General features: G+C 37.4%; 1 protein-coding gene across 2 annotated transcripts; it reads right to left on the bottom strand.

Moving 5' to 3' along the window:
- Positions 1-1,626: 1,626 nt before the first annotated feature.
- LOC145642509 (sister chromatid cohesion protein PDS5 homolog C-like) lies at positions 1,627-10,383 on the bottom strand. Of its 2 annotated transcripts, XM_081693718.1 has the most exons (15): positions 10,247-10,383; positions 9,816-9,975; positions 7,852-8,055; positions 7,549-7,730; positions 6,605-6,731; positions 6,283-6,480; positions 5,726-5,773; positions 4,740-5,627; positions 4,467-4,628; positions 3,646-3,710; positions 3,141-3,192; positions 2,968-3,054; positions 2,835-2,878; positions 2,515-2,589; positions 1,627-2,417 (listed from the first exon to the last, which is right to left on the bottom strand). In XM_081693718.1, exons 2-15 carry the CDS (start codon positions 9,918-9,920, stop codon positions 1,946-1,948), a joined length of 2,709 nt encoding a protein of 902 aa, XP_081549844.1. In that variant the 5' UTR covers positions 9,921-9,975; positions 10,247-10,383; the 3' UTR covers positions 1,627-1,945. The 2 variants fall into 2 exon arrangements, with proteins under 2 accessions (XP_081549844.1, XP_081549843.1); XM_081693717.1 differs by lacking the exon at positions 10,247-10,383 and having other exon boundaries at positions 9,816-10,217.
- Positions 10,384-20,905: the final 10,522 nt, after the last annotated feature.

The following is a 20,905-nucleotide window of genomic DNA, read 5'->3' as shown; positions in this document are numbered from 1 at the left end:
CCATTCAAACCCTGACCCTTTCGAGTTATAAATGGGTCCGTTTTATATATAAATAAGACAGTTCTTACAAAGTCTTTCAATTATAGATCCTTTAAAAGCCCTGACCCTTTCGAGTTAAAAATGAGCGTAATGAAATTATACTTGTGCAACCTACTACTGCGTATTAATGACTTGTGCTATCTATTAGTATCCAAATTTCAACCTTAACTTGTGCAATCTATTAGTATTAAATAAGATGAGTTAGATCAAACCCAATTAAATATTTCGGACCAAGGGCAACCTTAAAACAAAAACCACAAATTTGGATAATACACATTAGTACAAATCTAATAAATGTATTTAATTACCATACATATGAGGTTAAACTTTAAATTTAAACAATTAAATTTAATTAGACCCGATCATAAAATATAAATTCAAATTTGATCAAATTAAGATAAAGGTTTGTTCACATTTATTGAGTTGAGTTAAACTGAATTGATTGGAGCTAAACTGAATTGAACTGAACTAAATATTTTATGATGGAGGAAAATTAAGAGTTGAACTGAATTGAAATGAACTGATTGAAGCTGGTCTGAATTGAAATTAAGTAAATGTGAACAGACCCTAAATCCCAATGCATAATGCCACACTGTCCAATTTTACACTATAAACAAGTACATTACGCTTTGTGAGATACTAACGCATTTAATTATTTTAATTATTATGCAATACTAACTTATTTGCAGGATAAGCTCAAAAAAAACTTATTTGCAGGATTCATAGCTTCTAATATGTAGTAATTATTTTGCTCTTCTTTTGTAGTAGCTTTAGGAAACGTAACCTATAAAACGGACAGGAATCAAGATCAAAAGCCCGCTTTAGGCCCTGTTCTTTTAAGCTTCTGGACAAGGCAGGGCAGAGCACGGCAGATCAGATTAGATTTCAGCAGAGCAGTGCAGAGCAGGACAGAGCAGAGCAGCTCTAAAGAACATTGCCTTAGAGTAGAGAGGGGGGTAAGAGAATGCCCCTACTCCCAAGCATTTAATAGTTAACGGGGCTCGAACTCATGACCTCAAAGTCCCAAAGAGTCACAGTTAGCGGGCCTCAAACTCATGACCTTGAAGTCCCAAAGAGTCACCGCTTTATAGTGGAGAGGGGGTAAGGAATCCCCCTACTCCCAAGCATTTAATAGTTAGCGGGGCTCGAACTCATGACCTCAAAGTCCCACCCCACCCAACGGTATAAGCAGATAGAAATTGTAGTTTAGGAATTTCTTACTACACTTAACATAATTTGCACATATAATAAAAATTGTCACAAGATTTATCAGTTCAAAGGCTTAACAAGTTAACATAACTTGAACAAAATAAAAGTAGTCACAAGATTTATCAGTTCAAAGGCAGTTGACTGGATTCTAATCGGGTTACTATGGAAGAAATCAACTCACAATAACAATAACACCAACACCAAAACCAATTCCATTGGTACCATTGCCCAACAGAGCAGGAGCCAGATACCACATACCTGTCTCTCTACCATCAGTCATCACTACAAAAAGACACTACTCGTCTAAGTCAAAGAACAGAACCACTACGCATACAAATAAACATCTACAAAATACAAGCAAGACGTTAAAACCACATGTCATGCAAATATGTAAGTTGGATAAATAGGATGCAGTTTAACATAGCAAGAATCTACATCTATCTATATTAATATCTAAAAAAACTAATCTCCCAAAGTCTACTACTCTTCCCTCAACAACCAAAATCAAATTCTACACAGGAACCCTTATCCTAAAATGCAACTATGAAACTATTGTAATACCAGAGAGTAGCCACGAATTACCTAACACAAATGTTGTGTGTGGCTAACTATGAACAGCAGTGATCAGAGCACAAAAGAAATCTAACAGTTGAACTGTCGACATGAGAATGACATATGACAAGTTTGGAGTTTGGACTTAGCCTTTTGCGCCTCTTTTTCTCTTCTTTGCACTCTTCGATTTTGATGTATTCTGAGACTTCCCCTTCAAAGTTTCAGGCACTTTTGGTGTTTCTGGTGAAGACTCCATATCCTCCTCCTCATCCTCTGCTTGAGGAGCTGCTTTTACTTTACTGCTGCTGTTATTGGATTTGCTACCACTCTTTGGCGATTTGCCCTTGGACTTTGTGGCACCCTTAGGAGTTTCTTGCTGTGGCTTAGTACTTCCTTTAGATGCATCCACATCATTAGCTTTGGACTTCCCAACTGCTTTAGGGGTCTTGTCCTTGCTGCCAAATTTTGAATCTTTGTTTTTTCCACCTTTATCCTCCTCAGATTTAGCAATACTCTTCAAAGTTTCATCATTCGCTTTGCCATCTACCTTACTATCATCCTTGAGCTTAGTCCGGGGCTTGGTTGTAGTTTTGGATTTGCTGGTTGAAGCTCCAGACCTGGAAGGTACAAACAAAATATCTTACGCTGAGTTTAAATAAAACAAAGTACAAAAAAAGGGGAATACATCAATAATAAGTAAAATGCACACTGTACTTTTTAGCTGAAGTTTCAGTCTTTCCTCGTTTAGCAGCTGGGGCAGGACTTGTCTTAGATTTTTTAGCTTTTGGCCTACAAACCAGCAAATTATGAGTGATGAGAGAACCATAAAGTTGACAGAATAAATTCATAGAACTCTCCTATAAAAACAGCCAGTTTAACACCACATAACTTTGGATTAAAGCAATAAGTTATCACAAGATTAAATCAAAATACAATTTTTTTAAAACTAGTGAGTATGAATGAGTCAACTTAATGTGCATAAAGGCAAGGCTCTCTTGCACTAACAAAGCCCAATGTTCAGCAAGAAGACATACGTTTCAGCAGCTTCATCAGGGCTTTCACCATCGCTTGAATCCCCCTGTGATCAAAATGAACCAGCACAAATTAGCAACTGTAAAAACATCTATTTATTAAAACCTATAAACCAAGAAAATTCAAAGACCAAACCTGATCAGGCTTGGAGTCATCATTAATCAACTTCCACTTTTCCTTCTCAAGCTTTAAAACCTCTACATCACCATCACTATATAATACCTACATAAATATGAAGCAAACTACTTAGTAAAAAAAGCGAAAGCCTAAAATACAGAATCAACACATGACATTAGACTTCCCATCACCTTATGCTTTCCGGAAGCGGGCTCAAAGTGCTCGATAACCCCTTTATAATACCTGCAAAAACACTCCCCCAAACGAAAGGAAATTACAGTATGTACTAATAGATATATTTAGGAATCATTTCATGGTAAGGCAGCGACTCAGTCATGCATGAGCCAATGCCAGCTATAAAGATACTGCATTGCCAAAGCTATAATGACTGGGAAAAAACAAAACATAAGTACTGCTACAACTATGCAACCATAGATGCATTGTGTCAAGATAAAAGTGCAAAACACATGTTTGAACATAAAGACAGTAACATCAGAGATGAGATAAGGTAAGAATTCAGATACTCAGAGTACAAAAGTGATAATACAAATAGCTTACAGCAATACAATGATAATTAACATTCAAATTCTCTCAAATCTAGAACAGATGATGCAAATTTGATACGCAAAGTTCCACAAAATTGACAAATTTGACAAAATGCAAAGTTACTCAGTAGAAAATAAGCAAACATCTTACTTCTTGTCATCCGGCCACCAAACCTGGACCTTCAAACCAACCAATTCCTTACCATATTTTGCAGCCTGAAATTTACATCAAAATGATCTGATGAGAATTCAAATCCAAAATAAAAACCTCTACATGAGTAATAAACCCTCATCACCAAACAATTTTCTGAGAAAAGTTTGCCTTAAAAGAAATCCAAGATTGTGGAGAGATGATAACAATTCATATGAACTAATCAACATTTCAAGAGATATACAAATCGTTGACAACAGTCCAACATTATTGAGTATGCTTATCAAACAACGTTAGCTTATACAGTACCCCAACTACAAAAGCAGAACTCCAAATAATATATGGAATAAACCGTCCCATCCTACCAACTTGAAAGCAGCAATCTAAAACGCACATCTTGGTCAAAACTGCCTCGTCCAAAATTTTTGACATGCTTTATCGAATTCAAAAAAGGGGGGGACATACGAGAAATAGATTTGGATCAAAAATATAAATCCTGACAATAACACAAAAAGGTGTTAAGACAGTCATATTGTTTCAAATGTATAGTGTTCTCAAACACTGGTACACTTTCTAAGATAATGATCATGCATTCTAAATACCAATAATGCAATTTCACAGCACCTGTAGGTCAAATTAAAACATTGGTCGGAATTCAATTCCTTATACCAATATAAGGTAGCTTTTTAGACGATTTCAGCACCAAAAACTATGGAATTCAGCTCAGCAATCCATGATAAAAGATATTAAGCATTATTGGCAGACTCAATGCAAGCATTATCTAATGATCAAGGCCTGAATAACTGAATAGACACACAAACCTTCTTTTCAAAGGGTACTTTCTTTTCACTGGATACTTTCTTTTCAGCAGATACTTTCTTTTCGCTGGTACGCTTCCTCTTGGAATTTGACTCAGATGCTTTCTCTACATCACTCTCATCTTTAGTGGTTTTTGCAGTAGACTTGGCTGAACCAACAGGCTTCTGAATAAATCATTAAATATTTTTGAGTCAAATAAAGCTTGTGCAATGGCATAACTTAACTAATTAATAAGAATTCATCACAAGATAAACACAATGGATCCCAACAAGTACCTTCTCATCCTTGGACGGAGTTTTTGTAAGCTCCTTCGCAGGAGTTGCTTTTCCTTGACCTCTCTTTTTCTTATTATCACGCAGATTACCAACAACTTCGTCCTTCTTGCCCAGCTGTTTTGCTGGTTTGGCTTCCACATTACTTGTTTTCCCATCTTCCTTTGGATCATCAGAACTCAGTTCACTGTCTTCCTTATCAGTTACTGAAGGCACCTTTTTCCCTATCTGCTTCGGCAATTTGGACTCTGAAGCACTAACCCCTTCAGATGATTTCTTAACATCACTTTCCTCCTCCTTCATTTCAACATCACCAGCTGGCTCACTTTGCACCATTTCATCTTTCTTCTTCCCTGGTTCATCCTTTTTCGGATTTTCATCAGCAACGCTTCCAGTTGGAGAGGAAGAAGGGGCATCAACAAGCTCGTCTGATGCTTTTGGTGAGGGGACTGGGTGGTCTGACTCCTTTTCATTTTCAGCTAGCTTCGCAGAATCAGCTCCAATAGCCGAGCTCTGCGCATTGTCTTCACCCTTTTCATCTTCTTGTTGAGGCACAGGCGTCTCTACTCCCTCCTTTTCATCCATAACAGCTGGCTCTGAAGAGCTCTTCAAAGAGTTCCCCTTCTTCCCTTTACGCTTGTTAACTTTTACTGGCTTAGTTCGTGACTTTGTGGGTTCTTCAGCATTTGAATTGTCTACCTTACCCTTGCTTTGCTCTGCATCTACATCACGAGCCATGTTATTCACCTCCTTGGAATCATCATTTCCAGCAGAAGTATCTTCAACCTCTTTCTGTATTGTACCATTGCTCACCACAGCCTTTGGAGACCCAACAGTACCAGGACCAATTTCTTCTGAAGGAGGCGCATCATCCAGAGTTTCCAAAGCAACCTGAGAATAGAATAAACAGCCAACTTTAAGACATAACTCCAGAGAAATGAAGATTCAAGATCTTTCAGATGGCACAAGGAGTCGAGGAGTACACATACTTCAACTGCCTTTTCTGAAGGTGTATTGGTCAGGTCATCCTCATCAGCCTGATTACAGAAAATTATATACACCAATTTAAAAATACAGGGGATTATAGATATTCAAAGCATCAATTAGATTCTACCAAGAATTCCAAGCAGCTTGGTGCCTAAATGCTGCAGATACCAGTAAAATTGTTTTTAAAACATAGACAAAGGAAAGACTGACATCAAAGTCAAGACACTTAGGTACTCAACTATCATGATTAATAAAAAGACAAATTAGTGAAATTCTTGCCTTTCAACGTCTGTTAACATAACAATACTAAATGAACTTGATGGTCTCAGCCCCTTTCAACCTAATTTTTTTATAGAGAAAGGAATTAAACAAAATTTTGATTACACAAAAAAAATTAACATTTTTTCCCATGTGATATCATCCAAATTCTAGCTCAGTTCTTCAATACATATGAGTGCACACTAGAAGCATAAGAGTTCAGCAATCGCCAGGTAACAATTTTAGCTTTGCAGAAATACAGGAAAAGATATCATTCACCATGCAAGAAAGAATATAATACCACATTTTTCTTTGCAGCATCTGCCTCACTAGGCTCAACAGCCTCAGTTCTTGCTTGGAAAACCTTTGCCACAACCTTACTATAATCATCTAGGGTGGTACCACGAGACTTCATAGCTGGTAATAGATAAGGTTTAAGCTTGCTAGCACACTTATCAGCCACTTTCTCCCCGAGCTGGCAAGCAACAGGCAGAACTTCCTGAACAGTAAAAATAAATAAATAAAATAAAATAAAATGGAATAAAAAAAAAACCCCAACAGGATCACAAAACTCATTCGGGGTGATCAGAATCATAACTTGCGCAAAGTTCAAAGCAACCGACCTTGTTCTCTGTTTTCAAAACGTCTAGGATAGATGAACAAAGATCTATAGATATATCCTCACTTTCTTCCAATACAAGGGTCATGATTGTCTCCATTGACGAAAACACATTTTCAGGATGCTCACTCCTGCAAGTGCCCAAAGATAAACCTCTATTATGTAAGATCAATCAATCAAATTTTATCAAAACAGAATGTCCCAAAAGAGAGATGAGCAGATGGTCCAACATATCTATATACGAGCCAAATTTTCTCAAGATTGTTCAGCTAAAAATATGAAGCAGAGTCCATTAACAAAATTCTGGAAAGATGCACTGTAGAAACTGATATTCCTAAAATATACAACAACCTTTGGTGGGAGCAAAAAGAAAAATGAAAGAGCAATAGCCAAAGAAAGGCACGCAATCCACAAAGAATTAAAAAGAAAAGGCAACAGCCAACAGGTAATATCTAGATGAGAGAGAGTGGAACAGAAATAATGAAATCAAAGATAGTTCACAACATATGGACCACAATAATGAACACTCCATTCCATTCATCAGAACTATCTCACAATTATGGCAAAAAAACAATAAAACTTAACAGTTCATAACCAAGACTTTCCTCCTTAGCAAACATGCAATACTAAGGTGAGGACTGAAGAGAACATATGAAAAAACCTCTTCTGTATTGTGTTTTACTGATTCACTTCATGGAGGCTAGTAAGGATAGAAAAGTAATCCAACTTCATTTTAGGCAGATATTGCAAAGATCCAAGCATTGCAAGGCTAAAAGACAATCAGGAAAGAGAGATACACGAATGTCAAAACCAAAGGTCCTGTAAACAAACCAGGCAAACAAGGCAATAGAATCTAATGAAAAGCAACAGCCTAACTAAGAATCCATCACAAAGTAGGTTTCTTAGCATCAATTCATCTACAATTAATATTAATTAGCTTTCTGTTACCTAATAGTTCTAAAGAAATGATGGAACATTTCTGCGATTAAGGCATCACATTCCAGATCCAGCATTACTACACATGATCTGACTTTTGCAACTGTTTCCAGGATGGATGTCCTCTTGCCATACGATGGGCTAGATTGGTCATCCAACTTCTCAAACGATGATACAATTAATTGAAACACCTCCTGTAAAGAATAGTGTACATCAGCATAGGGACTGAATATATATATATATATATATATATATATATATATATATATATATATATATAGGAATCCTCATAATAGAGTAATTGATCACACTAACCTTCATTTGGTCATCCTCATAAGGTGCATCAGGAGCTGTGATCCTTGTTATCTCACTAATACATGAAGCAACAGCAACATTCACATCAATGTCTTTATGTCTCAATAGCTCATTGGCAATCAATGCTTTCATCGACGGAGAAAGTGCTTTCTTCATTGACTCAGATGGTGACTGCTCCACTCTGGTGAGTAAATTTTCAACCCGCTACAAGCAAGAGAAATGAGGATAAATATAACCTGATAACCCTATATTGTGAAATTACCCAGAGAGGTATTGCTATCATAGCTTAAGTTTCAATTTATACTCAAAAAATGTAGCAAATAACAAAATAAATTGCATCCCACATATTATAAAGCTACAAAAGATTCCTCCCCCCCCCCCCCCAACCATACACACAAATTTATACCAGTACACCAAGCACCAAGACAGGAAAAAATATCAATGAAGGACTATTCACGTAACTATAATTAAGTTACTTTGGACTCAAGTAGTAGAGTTGAATACAAGTATGGATCTTTGTATCAGATATAGCAATTCTAAAAATTGGGGACATGCGGACTCTATTGGAATTGGACACAAGTAAAGGATACAAATTGTGTATATACATAATACGTTATTACATTCTCCCATTTCTTAATAACTTTAAAATTGTTAGAACTTCAACATATAGTCTTAAGTATACATATTTATATTACAGGCTTACAGCAAAATCTCTTTAAAAGAATGCAAAAGAAAGTTTTTCTTAATATATACATAATTAACTACATATATATTTATATACATTAGTAAATTTCCTACTTAATTCTTGCATAACTTTACAGAAGCAGTCACAAGCACAGTAAAATATCATGTTTTATAAACTATTTAATTAATTGCAAAATCTTTTAGGTTAATTCGGATAAAACAACAGATGTAGTGAAAATACGTTGGATTAAATTTTTAAAAATACAGAAGGGAAGACATAATTTCAGTCACATGTTACGTAACAGGGCTTAAAACCCAAAATCTGTTGTAGAACAGCTATTCCGCGGTGGAATGGCGGAGTTATATTTCCATGGCTTCATTACCCTTTGCTTTGATATCCTAAGCACAGTAAAATATCATGTTTTATAATGTATTTAATTAATTACAAAATCTTTTAGGTTAATTGAGATAAAACAACGGATGTAGTGAAAAAAACGTTCTCACATAGCGGGATCAATTATTTAACAACACAGCAGGATCAATTATTTAACAGCACATATGGAAAGATGTTATTCCAGTCACAGTGTTACGTAACAGGGTTCAAAACCCAAAATCTGTTACAGAACGGCTCCATGACTTCATTACCCTTTACTTTGATATCCTGCAAACCAACCCCCCCCCCCCCCTAACAAAATTTACTAACAAGCATCTTTTTTATGAAAAATACCAAGTATAGTTTTTACTGCCCGTAAAACAAAATGTAGCAATGTTTCAATATAACACGCCAAATTCATTGTCTTTAAAATGGAGATAGATATATTCAATTATGAGGGAAACAAAATATTGCCTTTCCTTATTAGAGGATTGGCGTGTTTGTCAACAGCCTGTACAAAAATCGTATTAAAATCAAGCCCAACCCCAGAAATTCGACCTGGGCTTATTTCCTTGATATCCTTCCTAAAACGGACCCACAATCAACTCTAGCCACCATGACATCAGAGAGCCATAATTAATTAAATCTAGCAAATAATCAAAAGAGGGGGGAAATTGGAAAAGGCATCAATGTCACAAAATAATTGAAAATTTATTTAATTTGATTCTCAAAATAAAAAGGTTAAACTTATATACATGCAACTATTTAAGAAAATAAATTCAACAGATACATCCAATCAACACTTGAATTAAATATGAAAATCAAGCAAAATTCAAAATTCAGGGAAAAAAAAACCCTAGAATCTGGAAATACTGAAATAAAAAATAAAATAAAATTTGAGACTTACGTCAAGCGAAGAGAGCAACTCAGCGACGGAAGGAGGAGGAGAGAGAAGCTGGTTACCAGCTTCAGTGAGCTGCTTCTCGAGCAGCTCGTCATCTGACAACGCCATTGTTAAACAACTCTAGATCTCTCAATTCCTCGACTTCTGCAACAGCATCGAAACCCTAAAACCTCCAGAAAAATGGATCACCACCATATATAACAATTTAACACCGAAAAAAAAAAAAGAATTGAATCTAAAAAAAAAATTAAAAAAAATCAAAATTTCATCGTCAAAGAGAGAAGCGTTAGAGCGCGAAAAAGGACGAAAATTAAATTTTTACAATTTTTGATGAAATTATTTTAGGAGAGAGAAAAACTAGGGTTTAGTTTTCGATTTTAATTTTAGGGGAAAATGGGAGAGAGAGAAAAAAAAAGAGGAGAGAGAAAACAAACCTGAATTTGTGCGTAATAGAAATTTATGAGAACCTCGATTTCTTCTTTAATTTTTTTGGCGAGTTTTTCGTAAGATGGATTTATTTATGACGATGGGTTTTGAGAGAGAAATGTAAATATTTCGTCACTAATACGAAGTATTTCATTTTCATAGTGAAAATAGTATTTATAATAATCCGGATATTACTGAGGGTCTGATGTTATGGATTATAGTTTGAAGAGTTTTGGAGTCCGCTTGTTTGGGATTGGGGGGATGTTTTGGGCTATAGAGTATTTTTCTTCTTGTTTTTGACCCAATTCAAGCTCAAATGAAATAATGCATGCCTTTTTATGCTTTGAACAAAGTTGTGTTTTTACTAATGGTAATGAGTGTGCTTAATTTGTCTCTTTCCGAATTTATGGTGTTCTTCTCAACAAGTGTATTTAGAGTTTTGGTAACAGTTTGGCTGGTGTCTGAAATTTACTGGTAAAATTGGATTGGTAAGTTAATAAGGTAATTTGTCACTTTTGGAATTTACGATGTTCCACCAACGAGTGTTTTCAGAGTTTTAGTAACAGTTTGGCCATTGTCTGTGATTTTACTGGTAAAATTGGATTCGTTTGCTGATAAGGAACATGATAGGTTTAGATACGTTAATCATGGTTGTTAATGTAACTTGAATTTGCTTCAAATCTTGCTTCTTGTACCGATCTTTTCTGGATTTTGTATACTTATGTATTTGAAGCCGTTATGGAGAAAGGTATGGTGACATGGAACAACTAAGTTGCTAGATAGATCATTATAATATAAATCAACACTCATTAGTGAGCAAAATACTTCTTTGTAGTTGTTATTAATTGTTATTTATATCGTTAGTTAAGAGTGACACGTGAGCCAGGAAAAAAAAAGAATTAGTAAACCTTACTATTGTTCATGTTGATACAAGTGTCGCAAATACTTCCACATTTTTTTACTTTTAAAAAGTTTAAGATAACTCTTATAAAAAGTGTTTGGACAATTATACCAACTAAATGCTTTTTTTTTTTTTACTTATTTGCTTCTTTTTTTGAACTTTTAAGAATAATAATGTTAAAACATTTATACCCCTAACAAATTTTATTTTTATAATTTGTCTCGTTAATGCTAACAACAACTAAAGTTGTGACATAAGGCTAAACAGAAAACTATCGGAACATGACTAGCTATTGTGCGCGCATAATGCGCATTAGCTGCCCTATTAAACATCAAAATACTCCCTCCGTCCCCGAATGATAGTCACTTTTTCCATTTTTGGACACCCAAAATGTTAGTCACATTTCACAATTTTTGTTCCCATACAATAACACAAAATTACTTATATGCCCTCAATTTTTTTGGCTTTATTATCTGTGATATCCAAAATACCCTTAAAATTGTATTTGTACTTGTGCCATAATGAATGAATTGTCTCCCTTGATTTTTGGTGTTCTGAATATTTTTGTAACGTTGCTTTCTCTCTCTTAATTTCTCTCTCATCTTTTCTCTCTCTTCATTTCTTTGGTTTTCTGGGTTCTTCCATTGAAGAACGACTCATTTTCTTCATTCTCTCTCTTCAAATTGAGCAAGTTGGGGTTCAAAAGCGCCGGAAAAATTGTTGATTATTGTTGTACGTGTTCGAACGAATCAAAGCCCTCAACTAATTTTGTGAATCCGCCCTTTTTAAAGGTGATAGGTATCGTTTTTTTCGATTTCCTGTATATTTAATTTTTGCAATTTTCTGTTCTGAGTAATTTGATTATATGGGGTATTTCTTGATTCTTTATGATGTTTAACTGAAATAATTACATTTTTCGGATTATTTTTGCCGATGTTTACTTCTTTGCCATGGATCTTGATTTCGTTCAATGCTATGGAGTATGATTTGGATTTAAAATATCTTCCCCTAAATCATGATTATATTGTGAATATTTTTGTTTGCGATTTTATATATTTGCCCTAGAGTAAGGTTATCTGTTCAATTTTGTGAATTAGGGTTTCACTGTACACTTGAATTAGGGTTTCACTGTTCACATGATTTAGGGGTCACTATTCAATTGCATGTATATTTATCTATTCAATTGCATGTATACTTCACTATTCAATATATGAGAGCTATGACTTATGAAACAATGTTAGAGGTTTAGTTATGTATTGTTGACATTGTTATAACATGAGTCCTTTTGTTTGAATGCTTCATGGTTGAAACAGGAACAAAGGACCCATTGTTATGCATCTTGAGTGATTGTATACTCATGTTGGTTTGATGTGTGGCTGTCTTTAGTACTTGTGTACTCATATAATGATATTGGTTTGATGTGTGGCTGTCTTGAGTACTTGTATACTCATATAATGATATTGGTTTGATGTGTGGCTGTCTTGAGTACTTGTATACTCATATAATGATATTGGTTTGATATGTGGCTGTCTTGAGTGATTGTACACTCATTTAAACATGTTGGGTCAATGTATACTCATTTACACTTGCTTTTTTGATGGTTGGCTGTCTTAATTGGTTACATGTTGATTAAGTCGTGATTGAGTGAGTCCCCTGGTTGCTTTTCAGGTTGCCTGTGACCATGAGTCAGTCCCCTGGTTCAAAATGTTGGGGTTTAGTGAGTCCGACTCACCGCGGAAACAAACCCCGACCCGAGGAACCATTCGCAATAATTAAAATCATAAAGCATAAATAAATAATCACAAAGAAAAGATAACGAATCTTACCCTCGAAGCGAGCTTCGCCCAAAACCCGGGGCTCTTACTTGAAAGCTACGAGCACGTCAAGCGCCGCGCCTCCGACGGTATCCACCCACAAAAAGGCGAACACAACTTTAAGGTCCGCTACCTTGGGGTTAGCAAGGTCCGACCAAAACCCGAGTGTTATATGAGTTTAAGAGTTTTCCCAAAAATTATGGAATGCTCTTTTTAACTCCCACTCAAGCATTTCACTCCAAATGCCAAGGTTGGTATTTATAGAGGAAAGTATGAGTGGGAATTTCTATCCCATCAATGTGGGATCATGAAATTCCACAAATTAATTTAAAGCTAAATTAAATTAAAATTGCAAACTAATAATAAATCTACAAGTGGCATTACCATGTGAGATGGGTTGGTGAGGACCACATGGAGAGTAGGGGACCATACTTGCTCCCCACTCAATGCTCTCCTTGTGCCACATGTCCTCACCCACTTACTCCCATATTCCAAGCTTCCCCTTATTCACGGCCCTATGGCCCGAGCCCGGCCCGAGCCCAGCCCGCACCTGGCCCGAGCCAAGCCCGCACCAGCTGCTGCTATGGCGCGGCTGCTGTTGTGGCGCGGTGCGGCTGCTGCTGTGCCTAGCCGCGGCTGGCTGTGGCTGCCAGCACGGTGCGCTAGCTCGTCTTGCCCCTAGCATTCGGATGCTCGAGGCACACCGATGCTAGGGGTATTTTCGGGAATATGGTCGATTTATTATTATTTTGCGCGTCTCGTCTTTTATCATTTAGACTCGACTTCCGACGATCGGTTTCGACGCTCTAAGCTCGAATTACCGACGTCTAAATATTTAACACTCGGGCGACGAATTAATTTCTTCCGAATTAATTCGTCGAGTTGGTTCGTATATTTTGCTTGGGTGTGACCCGAAGGGTTCAGTCAAGATTAAGCTGTAATATTAATTATATTAATATTACTGATCGGAAGCGGCCTCCACCCAGGTATTCCGATCACTTGACCTTACTGAATATATTAGCTTTCTAATAATTCTGAACCCGCTATAAGAATAATACACTTGTTCGAAGGACACCATTCCTTTCAATCTCCCACTTGTCCTTCCGGACAAGTGTGCATTTAGTGTATAGCCCTTATCCTATGTCTCTTCATGTCTCTTCATGAACTACAGAGTAAGATTACTAGTCATCTCTGTTACGTCCAGAAGTGTTTCTCGAAATCCGAGTTTGACTGTTAATAAGCAGATGATTTCTAAAATTCATCTGAGCTTGGCCATGCATTTTTCACAGTCTCGCTCTTCGAGAGGCCTTGTAAACAACAAGACATGTTCCCTATTGTTAGTAGGGGGACATTTCCAGTCTTGTAATGTAGCTTCTCTTACTAAAAGGACTCACCCGCCTGATATCTGTCTTTATAATCCCCAGTTACGGCAGACGTTTGGCGGATACCAAAGCGGACCAGTACTCAAACAAGAGATCTCCCACTACTCATGGTCAAAGGAAAAGAGTTCCGATAGTAATAATGAGAAAATACTTATGACGATTTTTAAATCTCTTAAAGTATCCTCATAGGTCGATCCAGTATGGTTCTAAACCAATACCTGTGCAAATGATTTATATCTTCATAGCACAAGAAACGGTGCTACAAATCATACTACACACTAATCTCTGATGGTCATCAATCGTCCACAAAATATGACCTTGATTAGGGATAATTTTCGATTAAAATATTCAATGTTCACTTAATAGGTGTTTCTTTATCCAAGCCATTGACTTGATACCCTATTTTGAATATTTATTAAAATCGAATGGACTCATTATTTAATTCTAAACCACAATTAAATAGAGACGGAGTGATTTAAATTGCATGAAAAATTTTAATTACTCCAAAACTGAATGGTTCATCATGGTGCTTTACATCAACATTGTTCAAAATTTGATTAAAACACTATAAAATGGAATTCAAAGCCAGTTCACGACATGCTTGATTCCCATTGCCTCAATGTATTTGTTGTGCTTCACTTGAGACAAAGGTTTAGTAAGTGGATCGGCTACATTGTCATCCGTTCCAACTTTGCAAATTCTGATTTCACCTTCTGACTTCCATTCTCGAATCATATGAAATCGCCTCTGGACATGTTTGACCTTCTGATGTTCTCGTGGCTCTCTAGCCTGAGCAATAGCTCCATTGTTGTCACAATAGAGGTCTATTGGACCCTTGATGGAGGGTACAACACCAAGTTCATCAATGAACTTGCGAATCCAAACTGCCTCCTTGGCTGCCTCAGATGCTGCCAAGTACTCGGCTTCAGTTGAAGAATCAGCGGTTGTGCTTTGCTTTGCACTCTTCCAACTAAACGCTCCTCCATTGAGACAGAATATGTATCCTGATTGTGACTTAAAGTCGTCTCTGTCTGTCTGGAAGCTTGCGTCGGTATATCCCTCAACAACCAATTCATCTTTACCACCATAAACCAGGAATTTATCCTTGTTCCTTTTCAGGTACTTTAGAATATTCTTGGCCGCAGTCCAATGCGCCTCTCCTGGGTCTGATTGGTATCGGCTCGTAGCACTTAAGGCATACGATACATCTGGCCTAGTACATATCATGGCATACATGATCGATCCAATAAGCGAAGCATATGGAATTCGACTCATCCTTTCTCGCTCATCAGGTGTCTTTGGACACTGCTTCTTGCTTAAGGTTATGCCATGTGACATGGGTAGGTGCCCTCTCTTGGCTCCTTCCATTTGGAATCGAGCCAGTACCTTATCGATGTAAGTACTCTGACTCATTCCAATCATCCTTTTTGATCTATCCCTATAGATCTTGATGCCTAATATGTACTGAGCCTCTCCCAAGTCTTTCATTGAAAAACATTTCCCGAGCCAAGCCTTTACAGACTCTAGCAATGGAATGTTATTTCCAATGAGCAAAATGTCATCGACATATAAGACTAGGAAGGCGATGTCACTCCCACTGACCTTCTTGTAGACACAAGACTCATCTGGATTCTTGATAAAACCAAATTCACTGATGGCTTCATCAAATTGCAGATTCCAACTCCTGCTTGCTTGTTTTAATCCATAAATGGACTTCTTAAGCTTGCATACCTTCTTAGGATTATTCTGGTCGACAAAACCTTCAGGCTGTGTCATATACACAGTTTCTTCCAAAATCCCATTGAGGAAGGCGGTTTTGACGTCCATCTGTCATACTTCATAATTGTAATATGCAGCAATCGCTAGAAGAATTCAAACGAACTTAAGCATAGCAACTGGAGAAAAGGTTTCATCATAATCAACGCCGTGAATTTGCCTGTAACCTTTTGCTACCAGCCTTGCATTGTAAATAAATACATTTCCATCTTTGTCGGTTTTCATCTTGAAAATCCATTTACATCCGATAGGTGTGTAACCTGTGGGTAAATCAACCAAGTCCCATACTTGATTTTCAAACATGGAGTCCATTTCGTATTTCATGACCTCTTGCCATTTTGCAGAGTCGGGGCTCGTCATAGCTTGCTTGTAGGTTGCCGGCTCATCTCCGTCCACTACTAGGATGTCCTGATCTTCGGTTAATACAACACCGAGATATCTGTCAGGTTGAGATCTTGGCCGAGTCGACCTACGTAGGGTAATGGACTGAGCATTTGCATTGTCGGGTTGACTTTGCATATTTTGACTTTGACCAATGTCAACAGCTGCTTGGTAAGCACTTTGATTGTCAACTTGTCCTTGTTGCTCGTCCTCTCGAACTTCGTCGAGTTCGATTTTCCTCCCACTTGTCATTTTGGAGAGATGCTCCTTCTCCAAGAAGACACCATCACGAGCAACAAACACTTTGTTCTCGGATTTGTTGTAGAAGTAATACCCTTTGGTTTCTTTTGGATAACCCACAAAGTAAACCTTGTCAGATTTCGGATGAAGTTTGTCAGAAATGAGTTTCTTGACATATGCTTCGCATCCCCAAATCTTGAGAAAAGACAACCTTGGCGGTTTGCTTGTCCATAATTCATATGGAGTCTTTTCCACTGCTTTTGACGGAGCACGATTTATAGTGAGTGCCGCAGTTAAAAGTGCATGTCCCCAGAAAGAGATTGGAAGTTCACTAAGACCCATAGTAGATCATACCATGTCTAACAGGGTTCGATTCCTCCTTTCAGATACTCCATTTCATTGAGGAGTTCCCGGAGGTGTCAACTCTGAAAGTATTCCATGTTCTTTCAGATGGTCATCGAACTCTTGTCTCAAATATTCGCCACCTCGATCCGATCGAAGCGCTTTGATTTTTCTTGCCGAGTTGGTTTTCAACTTCTTTCTGAAATTCTTTGAATTTATCAAACGATTCAGATTTGTGCGACATTAGATAGACATAACCATATCTACTAAAATCGTCCGTGAAGGTTATGAAATACTGATAACCACTCCTTGCGGGTGTACTCATTGGTCCACATACATCGGTGTGTATTAGTCCCAACAAGTCACTGGCCCTTTCTCCTAACTTGGAGAATGGTTGCTTTATCATCTTTCCTAATAAACATCCTTCGCAATTCTCAAAGGATTCTAAATCAAATGAGTCAAGAATACCTTCTTGTAGAAGTTTCTTGATGTGTTTGATGTTAATGTGGCCAAGGCGACAATGCCACAAGTAAGTTTGACTAGACTGTGTAGTCTTAGCTTTCTTTGCAGGATTATTAACGTTATAAATTTCCTTGTCTAGTGATAACACATAAAGACCATTTTCTGAATGTGCCGTACCATATAAAACATTATCGAGATAAAATGAACATGTTTGGTCTTTAACTCGAAATTCAAAACCTTTGGCGTCTAACGCCGAAATTGAAATGATGTTTTTGGTAATGTTGGGAACACAATAAACATTGTCAAGTTCCAAAACTAGCCCTGTGGGCAAAGACAAACTAAGAGATCCTATGGAAATAGCACCAATCCTTGCTCCATTTCCTACCCGGAGCTCGATCTCTCCCTTCGCTAGCCTCCTAGTGTTCCTTAGTGCCTGTGAATTGGAACAAAGGTGTGATCCACATCCGGTATCTAATACCCATGAAGCCGAGCTAGTGAAGTTAAAGTCTATAACGTAAATACCTGATGTAGAAGCAACGGTTCCGTTCTTCTTATCTTCCTTGAATTTGAGGCAGTCTCTCTTCCAATGTCCCTTCTTCTTGCAATAGAAGCATTCGGAATCAGACTTAGAAGATGCTACCCTTTTCTCCTTGTTGTCTTTGGTAGCTTTCGGCTTAGGCGGAAAGTTCTTCTTCCCTTTCCCCTTGAAGCCCTTCTTCCTTTTGCCTGCCCTTTTGAACGGCTTACCCTTCTTAATCATGAGCATATCATGCTTTCCCTCATCCTTGAGCGTCTGCTCAGCTTGCTTCAACATCCCATGAAGCTCGGTGAGGGTTTTCTCCATGCTATGCATGTTGTAGTTCATCTTGAACTGGTCATAGCCTTTGTGAAGGGAATGGAGAATGATGTCAATAGCCATTTCAGTTGAATACCCCGCATCAAGCCTTCCCATTTTCTCAAATAATCCGATCATTTTGAGCACATGTGGGCTGACTGGCTCTCCTTTCTTGAGCTTAGTCTCAAGGATCTGCCTGTGGGTTTCAAACCTTTCAGTTCGAGCCTGCTCTTGAAACATATTCTGTAACTCAGAAATGATCTCATAGGCCGATTCCTTCTCGAAGAAGGTTTTCTGAAGTTCAAGAGACATAGTGGCTAGCATTACGCACTTGACATCCCGATTGGCTACTTGCCATCGGTTAAGGGCCGCTTGAGTTACCTCCTCATTGGGAGCGTCGGGCATTTCCTCATCAAGGACATACTCTTTCTGTTCTTGCATAAGAACGATGCGCAAATTCCTTTGCCAATCAAGGAAATTGGTACCACTCAATTCTCCTTGTCGAGAATTGAGCGTAATGAAAACTGATTGTTTGGGGTTGAAGACATGATTCTACAATTGAAAGAATTTTAATGAAAAACCATTCAAAAATACTTAAATAAGATTGAATTTTATTCATGCAAATTTTCAATACTTATTTGATGTCTTATTCACACGTAAAATTTGTCCCTATTTTGTGAAAATAAGGCGATTCCAAGATCCGAAGAAACAAAGAGTGGTTAAGCATGCTTTGGCTTGTCTTAAACACTCAATCTTCTAGGGTAAGCATTGCCTTGCTAATGGCTCTAAGCCACTCTTGGTTAGACAATCGTCGCATCTAATGCATCTTTGACGATGTATCTCTTTTGCCACGGTATGTGACGACTCCTCACTCATACCGATGAGTTAAACCAAAACCAACGTGCACACCCGGTGTGGCTTATGCCCCTTGGAGAAGTGATGGCACCTCGCTTTGGCGTAGCCTACCATCACCATCGTCCGGTTAGTAAGTGTTGTTTTGGAAAGGCAAGTTTGACTCAATATTATTAGGGACCTAGGATTTCTATGTTGGTTGATTTAAGTGAACTTAACTAATCATCGCAACATCAAGAAAACCTAAAACATGCATCTAACGAATAATTCACACACATATATATATAAGCATAAAATATAGAGCGAAATTATAGATGCATATTGGCAACTAGCATGACCCCTTGAAATCTTCATATTTTCAAAAGGTCTTCATTTGCAATTCAAGGCTTTGTCTTCCAAGATACGCCGTCTTCAAGACTTAACCAAACTATGCAAAAACTAGTGTCTACAACTAGGAATAATCTAAATATTAAAGTACAAAAATACTTAACGGTGCGTAGACCGTATTTAGATTTACAAAAATACATAACAGCACGTAGTCCGTATTTTCTATCCTAGTCGGGTCCCACTAGTTGCCATTTCATAAAACATGTGAGAGAGAATATATATATATATTCCATTCATCCATTCACTGTTTGTGAATGGCCCATGCAATTTACAAATTTAAAACAAAGTAAAAATGCATTTAAACAACGCGTGCACTAGTAACTAATCTAGGTGGTTAATCCGATTAACACGCCTAATTAAAACTAGTCAAAGTTGTTTAACCAATTATATAATTTACGTCATTAATAATTGAAGCTCCCACTAAATTCCGCATTTCCTTAATTAATCTAATTAATTAAGTCGGTAGCACCCAAACTTGTCAAAATGAAAATTTTGCCAATGCCGCTCAAAAACCGAGGCCTAGCCTCCCAAAATTTTAATTAAAATAAACAAAATTAATTAAAATAAATAAACGGCAAAATAATTAACATCAAGCCTACTACGGCTAGCCACCTCACCGCACCAAGCATACGCACACGCCAAGACCACGAACACACGGCCCACGGCCCACGGCACACGGCCGCGAGCTGCTGCCACGGCTGTGCTGCTGCCGTACGTGGCTGCTGCCGCGCGTGTGGCCGCAAGCAAGGCGGCGCTGCCACCTTGGCAGCCACATATGGGCTGTTGTGCAGCCCGGCTCGCCAAGGTGATGCATTACCTCGTTTTGCATGCCACGACCTCGGGATTTGATCCTTTTTCGCGAGACAACAATAATTAATTCTAAATTAATTTTAGAACTAATTTAGAGAGCAAAATAAAATTTTAAACAAGTCTAACTTAATAAAATTTTCAAAGTGCAAATAACCAAAATAATTCCAAGAACCATTCTTAATTAAATTGGTTTAGCTTGGTGCAACATAAAATTGAGGCAATTTCTCACTTTCAATTTAATAAATTTAAATTAAACTTGAGAATTTGACAAAGTAAAGGGAAGTTGGAAAAATATGAACTTTAATGTTCAAATGAAAATTCCAACATCTAAATTTTGTGAATCCTTGAAAATTATATCTTCCAACATGAAGATAACCAAATTTCTATCACAAAAATCGAAACTTTCACTAGTAGAAAAAAATAAAAAGGCACCGCTCAATGGCCACCGGTTTTCGAAAACCGGTGGCTTAAAAAATGGGCAGGAT

This window comes from Chenopodium album, chromosome 8 (assembly GCF_948465745.1).
Source record: "Chenopodium album chromosome 8, dcCheAlbu1.1, whole genome shotgun sequence".
NCBI lineage: Eukaryota > Viridiplantae > Streptophyta > Magnoliopsida > Caryophyllales > Amaranthaceae > Chenopodium > Chenopodium album.
The sequence above is the reverse complement of the archived record's forward strand: the minus strand, read 5'-3'. Positions and strand labels throughout refer to the sequence as shown.